General features: G+C 36.0%; 1 protein-coding gene across 4 annotated transcripts in view; it reads right to left on the bottom strand.

The window, feature by feature from the left end:
- LOC103472618 (gastrula zinc finger protein XlCGF8.2DB-like) overlaps positions 1 to 10,777 on the bottom strand; it is a 67,107-nt gene that overhangs the window by 47,557 nt on the left and 8,773 nt on the right. The window contains exons 2-3 of one of the 4 annotated variants that reach the window (XM_017307418.1): positions 3,048 to 3,859; positions 2,197 to 2,963 (exon numbers count right to left, since the gene is read on the bottom strand). The exons of 1 other annotated variant lie outside the window; for it this stretch is intronic. In XM_017307418.1, the coding sequence (XP_017162907.1) occupies positions 2,850 to 2,963; positions 3,048 to 3,859 (926 nt within the window). In that variant the 3' untranslated portion in view covers positions 2,197 to 2,849. Of the gene's footprint in view, positions 1 to 2,196; positions 3,860 to 10,777 lie in introns of those variants that run through there. 2 more of the 4 variants (XM_017307419.1, XM_017307417.1) reach the window with 2 other exon arrangements.

The following is a 10,777-nucleotide window of genomic DNA, read 5'->3' as shown; positions in this document are numbered from 1 at the left end:
GACCGAGCTTCTCACCCTATCTCTAAGGGAGAGCCCAGCCACCCTGCGGAGGAAACCCATTTCGGCCGCTTGTACCCGTGATCTCGTTCTTTCGGTCATGGATCTTATCATTCCTGTGTAAATCTGTTTTAGTGATCGTCTATCTGCTCCCCAGTCACTGCCAGCCAAACATCTCAAAATATTAAAAATTTTCTTACATTTATCAACAACTTTTTGAATATGTATATTCCATTTAAATTTTTCATCAAACCATAGCCCTAAAAATTTTATACACTTGCTCTAATTCTTGGTTATATGACTTTAATTGTATTTCCTTGTTTGTTTTTTTTCTGATTAAATATCATTACTTTTGTGTTTTTCAAGTGAAAACTTAAATCCCCATTGCAACGCCCATTTCTCTATTTCAATAACCTCTTGTAATTTTTTTATTTCTCTTGACGCCACAGTGGGGCTGATATCTTGTTCTTAATTGTTCTTAAGTTTTAATATTTTAAATTCCTCCCTCACAACTTTCCTCCTAGCTGTCTTCTCTTCTGAGCTAAGGCGACACCCTACCCCCCCCCCAATTCTTTTTCATGAAATTTATTGGCGGTTGGCAAGAAAAGTTAGGTGAGCATTACCGCCACCAACTGGTAAGGAGTGTGAACCACACGCCAAAATAAAACAAAACAAAGGGGAAAAAAACTATCCTATAATACAACTTTCACTGTTTTAAAAAATCAAATATAGCCTGATACATTCTGCTTCTTGGATCCTTTTGCAGTGAGTCAACAATGTCAATTTTCATTTTCATTTTCATATTACTAAGGTTCCTAATTAACTTGTTTCTCTGAACACAGTAATTTCTACAATGCAAAATAATGTTTTATAGTCTCATCTTCCCCACAGTCACATTTTCCTGTCTGATGTTTCCCTATTAAAAGTAATGTTAATCAATCCAGTGTGTCTGATTCAAAGTCTGAAATAATTATCTCATGTCTCCCATTTCTTTCTGTTCTTATTTGCCCAACTCTTTTTTTATATTTTATAAAAAAAACACAGTGCTTTCCTTTCTTATACCCTTTTGGCATTCAGGGTTTTGAGTCTGGCAAAATAAGTATTACATTTTTATTGATGACTTGTTTAAAGAGGAGATTCTGGAATCATTTGGTCAGACTCAAGAGAAGTATAGGCTCATTTCATCTGACATTTACAGATTTTTGCGGTTAAGAAATGACCATCATACAGAATAATCTCTTCCTAAATCACAACCTACTGATTTAAAAGTATTATTTATAAAGGTCACTAAAGAAAAAAAAATTGATAAAACTGTCAAATCTATTTAAACGTTTACAGTGATGTATGTTGGGGTCTCCTGAGACAAAGGAAAGGTGGGAACCAGAAATGAATGTTGTGATTGCTGATCAAGAGTGGGAACTAGTGTGTGAAATGGACATTAGCTGAATAACCGCCCAACATGGAAACAACTTTATTGGGAAATAATTGTTAGATACTTCAGAACACCATGTATCATTTCAAAATTTGATTAGGCTAAAACAAATTTGTGCTGTAGACAATGTGGACTAGTTGGAGATCACTCATGTTTTGGGATTACACAAAAATTAAATCATTTTGGGAAGGATTTCGAGAGGAAATTTAAACTATTTTACACATTTATACATAATGAAATTCCCTTGCGTTTGTTCTGGGAGTGCTCAGGTGAGTGATTTAAGTAAAGAACAACAGTACCTGCTTGGCATCCTTGTACTGATAGCAAAAAAATTATTATGGTATGTTGGTACAAACCTTTACCCCCTACTGTAAATCAATGGATAGGGAGAGCAGTGAGGGTTTACATTATGGGAAAAATAAAGCTAAACCCACCCATTGATTTACTTAAGAAAAGGTGGAAACCTTGACAACATATCTGGACCTAACATAGTAGCGTGTAAATTTAATGTACATACACATATATATTCTTTGTAAATTTAACAAGGAAGATCTTCCCTTTATTTTACGTTTGTAATATTTATTTTAACTCAACTGATCAGTAGAGAAAAGATTCATTGGGATTTCTGGATTTTTATGTTCAACTGATTTGTTTGGTCGAAATTGATGATTTCGACTTAAGTTAAAATGTGCTAAAAACCCAGTTTGAATTGAGAATGGAACATTTTTATAAATAATAAAATGCAGCCATGTTAAAAAACAATGATTTTTTTGTATAAAGATATATTTGAGACTGCAAAACCATTAATGAAAACAGTACATTACATTTTTGTTTATGAATGCTTTAAAGTAAATTCGATCAGCTGAACTCACTCACATAGAACAGAATAATACAAATCAAGCCTTCAAATCCAATCTCACTATAATGTTTGGGAAGGGAGAGTATATGTCCAGTCAAACTCTCTTAATATCATCCGTACTGAAAAGAGAATTTCTTCAGGGAGGCAGAATGATAACAGCTCATAGATCCATGTTTCTGGTTTGGAGGCTCCACAGATTTACATTTTTTAAAGATGATTGTTTTGTGTTTTTTTGTATCAAATAGTCCAGCAAAAATAAATATCACCCAAGGAAAAGATTTCAGGGATGCACATATCTAAGTATCCAAATGTCAAGGTAAAAATGATCCCATTCAACAAAGTACACAAAAAAACCCACCAAAGCATAGCTCAAGGAAAATGTTCCAGGGACGCACATTTGCAAGTATTCAAATTTCAAGATCCAAATTATCACATTAAACAACTTAATAAATTAAACTCTCTCCATTTTATAGACAAGAAAGCCCTCCAGTGTATAACTCCAGTTTTCATCTAAATGACTTTTATAATGAACCTCAACAGGGACATATATGGAAAATAGTTCTACTGATTTTCACGTGTGTGATGCCTGATGTGCTGAGTTAAAGTGACTTTGTAACGAAAATTTTTTCCACAGGTCCCACATGAAAACGGCTTTTCACCTGTGTGAATCATCATGTGCTGAGTTAAAGCCGGTTTAAGACTAAAACTTTTTCCACAGGTCCCACATGAAAACGGCTTTTCACCTGTGTGAATCATCATGTGCAGAGCTAAATTCTGTTTTTGATTAAAACCTTTTCCACAGTTCACACAGTAAAAAAGCATTTCGCCAGTGTGAATTCTCATGTGCAGAACTAAATTTCGTTTTCGAGTAAAACTTTTTCCACAGGTCAAACATGAAAATTGCTTTTCACCTGTGTGAATTATTCTGTGCCGATTTAAATGATGTTTTCGACTAAAACTTTTCCCACAGGTCACACATGAAAATGGCTTTTCACCTGTGTGAATCATTATGTGCTGACTTAAACCATGTTTTAGACTAAAACTTTTTCCACAGTTCACACATGAAAACGGCTTTTCACCAGTGTGAATCATCACGTGCCGATTTAAATCTCGTTTTACACTAAAACTTTTTCCACAGTTCATACATGAAAACGGCTTTTCACCCGTATGAGTTCTAATATGACCATTGAGAGCATATATGACAGTGAAACGTTTTCCACAGGTCTCACATAAGAAAGGTTTGCTTTTTTCTTGATTTTGGTTCTCAGCTTCAGCAGCTTCCTGGAAGATGACTTGGTTCCTGTTTGGTTCTGCTTCAGTGTGGGATGTTTGTTCATCAACAGGAACCACCATGTAGGTATCAGTCTGCTGTTTTAACTCAACATGTTCTTCTTCCTGACAACAGTAAACTTCTTTCGCTTCCATTTTTATCTGCTGGTGTTTTAGATCCTCCTGCTTTTTTATCTGATGATCTTCTGGTTCTTCCTGCTGTTTCACCTGAAGAGGTTCTAACTCCTCCTGGTCCAGAGTGGATCTCCTCTCCTGCTTATAAATGTTACACTGCAGATAATCTGGACAAAAAAAACAAAAAAGAGCAATTGAAAAAGAGCAACTTTGGCAACCACTGAATTACTCAAATATTCGTTTACACCAGCCCCACTTTGAATTAAATTAAAATTTTATTTTAGTCCCCTTTATATCTTTGGGGTCTATTTACAAACATGAGTTTATTTGTAGGTTAATAGTTGTTTAGTTTTTGTTTTGTTATTTACTTTTCTAAGTTAGACAGGAAGAACTGTGGGTCCATTATATGTAAGTACAGGGACTGGTATGGGACCAGCATGCTCCGGGTTGGGCCTGTGGGTGGACAGTATAAAGAAAAATAAAAGAATGTGAAAACTTCACTCGAATGTAAATAGTACTTTTCCTCAGCTTTTGTTTCATAAAGATGTAACGCTGGTCTGTGCGCCGCAGCTCATGAAATGCATCTATGGGGCAATTTCATTCTCACACACACACACAAAAAAAGAAAACAGGGTTGGATCAACAGATTAACTCCAAACAAGTTTTATTATTTTAAGGTGATCAAGGTGTGTAGACAATCACACATAAGTAGCAGCGCAAAGGCGCACACCTTTGCGCTGTGCCAGTCTTAAAATCCTTGCTGGACGCACTACTGTTCAGACAGGCATTTGCGCGATCTCTTTATGTATTTATTTAATTGGAATTTTTCTCTTTAAAATGTATTATTGTTGTTTTTGTGAGGTGACCTTGTGCCCTGAAAGCATATTTTACATAAAATATAGAATTATTACAAATACTCATACTGATAAAAACAAGAACATTGTCATTGTTACTGCTTCGCGTGGTGGAAGACTTCAGGGTATTTGTACTAATTTACATATGTATTTATGGGTGGCGGCAGGGCGGACCGGCAGCTGCGCTCAATTTTACGCAAATTAGTATTTATAAAGGAAAGGTGCGCAGCCACCTGTGCACCTTTATGCATCACTTTTTTTTGTGCGCCACACTTTTCTAAATGTGAAAACTGCGCACTTTTTTTATGCACTTTTAGGCCCCAGGAGAGGAAATGATGAAAAGTAGTGATGGTAAGATGAAGCCTCACGAAGCACTGAGGAACTCCATCCAATCATTCAACTCCTGAAATTTTCACCTCGCATGCTTTTAAGGTGAGCTTGCTCCTAACGAGTTCTGTATACATACAGATATGAAGCTATCTACCCCCATGAATTATATAGTAGGCTGCCTCAGGCATTGTTGACTCATGGTTGCTTAAAACTTTTCAAGACCAACTGATTTTAGTGAGATTGTGGGTGTAAAATATTTAATGAAATGTTATGCTATGTGACTGGCATTAACTCTTACATTTCCCTCTATGACACGCCAAATTACAAGAGGATCGTCCTTATTGTCTCCAAGTCTATTCTTGGTAAAACTTGTTACCAGTGGTCCACCAACGTCATCAGTCTCTTGGCAACAAATGGCAAACTAGCTAGAACATTTGTACGGACTAAGTTAACAAGAGTGGAGCTCCGTGGAGTGGCAAAGTGAAAAGGATGGGAAAAAAAGAGCAAGAAAAAGCCAAAAACTGGATGCATATTTTTGTTCGTCGTCTTGGAGAAGCAGCTGAGCTTGTTGGCAGCAAGTTAGGAGGGGGGAACAAAATATTTTAGCTCTTTCAGCTGCCTGAAATAATCTGTTCCCCCTACATAAAATGGAAACAAATTAATTTACCAGCAAGTCTTTAACTGTGTTCTTTCCTCTCATTATCAACAACAAATCCTGTGATTTTGATGACATTTGCTCTTTGTTTGAAAGAGTTAAAAAAGGGGAACCATATATTTTAGATGTTTGTAATAATCCATTCTCCCCGTAACATTGAAAAAAAGAAACAAATTATGTGAATTGTTAAACTTTTGGTCTTTATTTTTTCTATATAAAGTTTGAAAAAAAATTTTGTGATTTTTTTTAAAGTCCAAAATGGTTTAAATAAATATGACTATTGGTTTGACAATCTTTAAGACATGTATTTTATGTTTAAATATTTATCAACCATTTTACAATTTTTTTTTCTGATATTGCATCTAACAATGTACATTGCAATATAAAGGCATACAGTGTTTTCTGGAAAGTCAAAAATCATGTGATGCTATTTCTTCAATCAATTATGCAAATGTGCAAGCCCGCCTGGAGTTTTGGGCAGGTTGTGTATCATTTTTTGCTTTAAGCCAAATATTTCATTAAGTCAACACTTCTCATAAATATGGACAGTGTGTCATGAGGTGGGGGTTTGTGAAGGTGAGAATGAACGCAGGAATCCAGATGATGAAGAAAGTGATGATGAATTTAATGATGTGATGAAAGTGGCTCAAACAGTCCAGATCAGGCAGCACGGCAGAGACAAAAAACACACAGCTAAATACTGGTAGCAACTGACAAAGACTGAACATGGAGCAAAGTAGTCTCAGGACTATACAGTTCGACTGAGAACTACTGACAGCAACCGACAAGCTACCTATGACTATAGACGACAACTGACAAGGATCTGACAAAGGACAGAGACAACAGGTGGGCTTAAATACACAGGGAGTAATTAGGGGAACTAGACGTACCTGGGAAACAATTAGGGAGCAGGCAGGACAGGCCCACAGGGAACAAGATCACAATAAACACAGAAAAACAAACAAAAATAAACAGAAAAATACGGATCACAACACCGTGTGGAATATGAAACGGTCTTTAACTATAATGTTAATGGCAAATATCCACCAAAGCAACAAAGCAAAAAAATCTCATTAGAAGGAAAGCCTCGTCGTATGAGGTTGAAAGTAAGAATCTTTATCTTCAAGAGTGATGCCGTGAAGTGAACCTCTACTTTAATATGTATCAAATAGTGTAATGCATAAGTTATCTAAAAACGGATAACACTCAATGCTTTTTTGTTATTGATTTACTGCTGCATTTAATTTAATTTCAATTAAATGCAGCAGCAACGTTCATGCCGACACAAACGTTATTCCAAGTTACAATGAAGGAATGACGCACAAAGTTCTTCACTGCAGTTGTTATTCCTGTGAATTTCCGTACTGCTATCTTGCTCAAACAAAATGTATAAAAATGGACAATTGTGATTAAAAAACCATAACGTAAACAGATTCAGACATTACTCCTTCAAATAAGAACTTATCTTTTCCTCCAAAAGTTATTATTTTATATGCATTTGATAATGCCTTTATTCATGTTCTGTTTACTGCATGCTTCTTGTTTCAACTTCTATTTATAACTCAGGATGTAGGATACATTTTCATATTTTTAGAATGATCATTGTATTTATTAATAGAATTTCATGCTTCGGTCACATTTATATTGTTGTCCTTTATCTTTTCAAAGGAAATGACCTCTTCTATGTACGACAAAAAGGCAGGTGATCCTCAACAAAGGTGAAAGTAGTTAAAGGTGCTGAGGAAGCCGAACGAATATCTGTTGACTTTCATGCCAACCCTACAGGTGCACATTGTGGCCAATTAAAAACACTGCGCTCTCAAGGAGATTTTATTGGCTAGGAATGTTTGTGGACATCAAGAAATGGGTATGTTATACAAGCACTGGACTAAGTAAAGAATTTTCTTTACTAATACCATATACTATGTTTAAAGTTTAGGAAAAGAAATGTGTAAACCTTATTTGTATTACCAATATGAAACTATAATTGTCCAATAACGTCAACTTTGCATGTGTTAAATTCTTGTTTGTTTTTGTCTTTCACTAAGTTCCCAGGTCTCATCCTGCCAGGTTAGTGCCCAAGCATTGAAACAGCCATCAGAGAATACTCCCATAAAGGTAAAGTAATTAATTGTGAAAATAAACAATTTTACTGAGACTACATGGTAGTGTGCAGCAGTGGTTGGTTACCCTGTTTTGTCTGTGTTCTCACAAAGGGTCTATATTTGGAACAAGTTGATGTATAAAATTAAGGAATGTATTTTTAATATACTAAACATTTTACAATACATTGATAAGCTATTATTTTAGCTTAACAAAATAATGCTTTTGAAAATATTCCTGTCTTCTATCATTTTATTATTTATTAATCTATTAAGTCTTTTATTTAAGGTTTCCCATCCCTTTGAATTAATTGAGATGGATCTCATTGGCAAACTTGTCGAAACCAAATCCGGAAACAAATATATTTGTGTCATGATCGACTATTTCACCAAGTAGCCACAAGCTAAAAAACAAATCGGCACCTGAAGTCACGGAATGCATAATTAAGTTTGTGCATCAGTTTGAGGCCCCAAAAAGGATTTTGACGGACCAAGGAAAAGAATTTGTAAATTCCGTAAGTATTTGTTTTCAATATCTTTGAGAAATTTAACACTATGAATGTCCTTCTATACACTATTTGTTTCAATATGCTGCTTAAAGCAGGCTATTTTGTTATAGCTATTTGTTCATAACATTTTCAGATAAACCAAGAAGTGTGCAAAGTTCTCAATATTAAACGAAGTCTGTGTTCCCCATACCACCGCCAAACTAACTGGTTGGCTGAAAAAATGAATGGGACCATTCAAAGGTGAGTACTATCTCTAATACAAAACAGTATGTGTATTTGGTAAAATACACAAAATTGTAAGAAATCATTTGTTATTTGTGACACATTACATCTTTCTTGTATCTCAGAGCTCTGAGTAAGGTTGTGGATGGCCGTCCACACACCTGGGATTAATATTTGGATGCAGTGATGTTTGGGATACGTACCAAAAAACAAATAACGACACAGCATTCACCATACTTCCTGATGTTCGGAAGAGAGGCCCGCTATCCCTCAGAGGTCCCTGAACATTACATGGTAGGGTTATGGTCAATCTTTCCATTTCATGTATTGAAGATAGGTATTTTTGAACCTACATAAGATGATCAATAAGAACCACAGACAACGTATATCTGTTAATGCAAAGGGAGAAGTCACAGCAATCTGCTCCTCCAAGCCATTCACTGAGCATTCTGCCCTCCCTCAGATAGAGCTGGCCTTTTATATTGGAAAAGGAAATAACAAAAAGATAAACTGAAGAGACAGAAGGCAAGCTTGATCTACACACAGGTCATCAAGCCTTTTCCCTTGGAGAGCGTTTTCTCTCAAAGGTAGAGGAAGCAATCGGTTATCTTGCAGCAGTGATACTTGTTGCCAAAAGTATTCAACACAGCAGTCAAAGGTCTTGACACAGAAAATAAAAAGGTCAAACACTAATGAAAATCACAATAATCTAACAATTTAAGACAGATAAATGTTTGATATTATAAATGTAATAATGACGACACAAAAATCCCAACAGAATTCCTAAATTATAGTATTCAATTACCACTTGTTTCAATTATCACTTCAGTTTCTTCATAAATATTTTAGGTTTTCACACATAGTGAAAACCTAAAATATGACTTTGCATTCGAATTAAATTTCTGTGAGGTCATGAATTTATGTAAAGCATCTACTTTGTGAAGTCTATCCTTCACAATGGACTTTATTCTGAAAAGTTTTAGAATTTTTGCTATAAATGTGAAAATTGCATAAACCCTATCAAAACACATTGTCAGTATACTCTTTCAGAATAAGTCGTGATATGTCACTGTAGCATTCCATAAATTTTCTAAATAACAGATATTAACTGACACTTGAAATATTAATGTTGTGTTGAAAGATTGACAGTCCTGTGGAGGACATCATTGGAGTGGAGGAGTTGGCGCAAGACCTGAAAATACAAGAACACCCGAGGAGCATCGTCAGCGAAAGTGTTTCCAAAAACAGGACAAAGCAAAGGGAAGAGCACAACACATGGGCACTGTGTTTAAACCTGGTGACCGAGTTTGGAGGCAGAGCATACGCAGTCAGCAGAGAAAAGGTGGGAAGTTGGATGCTGGTTTCCTGGGACCCTATAGAGCTTTGGAGCCGACACCACAGCGTGTGACGTTTACATCGCTCGGTGCCATTTTTGGTGTCCACAGACCAAAACAAACTATTCAGAACACCGGTGTTTTCATTGTGTTACCGACCGCAGTGAAGTTGTTTTCAAGTTGGATACTGGATCTCCCGCGCTCCATGGAGTAAGGGACATTCAGCTCAAGGTTGATCCGATTTATGAACGCTGATTTCGGCCAGCTGTTCTTTACTGGTCCCTCCTCAAGCGCTCGGAGTTTCACATGGGAACCGTCAATTTCCGAACACTCCTGTAAATAAATGCTTTGTCTTGTGACCAACTAATTCAAAAACATGGTCATTCATGCTATTACATGAGGCACACTATCCTCTATTAAAATTTTAAGTCATATTCAATAATTTAAATAATTAACATTAAGTGTTTTCTTCAGTAGCTTCCAAATCGTGTCCCAGTAACTCAATTTGTGTGAAATTGTTCTACTAGACTGTATTGATGAGGCACACTGATCTTTATTACATTTTAACATTTTATATATTTTCAGCTATTTCTGTAGTCAAAAGTTTGTATTTTTCTTAAATAGCTTCTAGATCATGAGACCTATTAACTCAAAATCTGGGTGAAATTATTCTACTAAACTACACAAAAAAATAAAGGGAACACTCAAATAACACATCCTAGATCTGAATGAATGAAATATTCTCATTGAATATTTTGTTCTGTACAAAGTTGAATGTGCCGACAACAAAATCATCAATGGAAATCAAATTTATTAACCGATGGAGGCCTGGATTTGGAGCCACACACAAAATTAAAGTGAAAAAACACACTACACGCTGATCCAACTTTAATGTAATGTCCTTAAAACAAGTCGAAATGAGGCTCAGTATTGTGTGTGGCCTCCACGTGCCTGTATGACCTCCCTACAACGCCTGGGCGTGTTCCTGATGAGGTGGCGGATGGTCTCCTGAGGGATCTCCTCCCAGACCTGGACTAAAGCATCTGCCAACTCCTGGACAGTCTGTGGTGCAACGTGAC

Source organism: Poecilia reticulata, linkage group LG11 (assembly GCF_000633615.1).
Source record: "Poecilia reticulata strain Guanapo linkage group LG11, Guppy_female_1.0+MT, whole genome shotgun sequence".
In the NCBI taxonomy this organism is placed as follows: Eukaryota; Metazoa; Chordata; class Actinopteri; order Cyprinodontiformes; family Poeciliidae; genus Poecilia; species Poecilia reticulata.
This window is presented reverse-complemented; position numbering and strand designations above follow the sequence as displayed.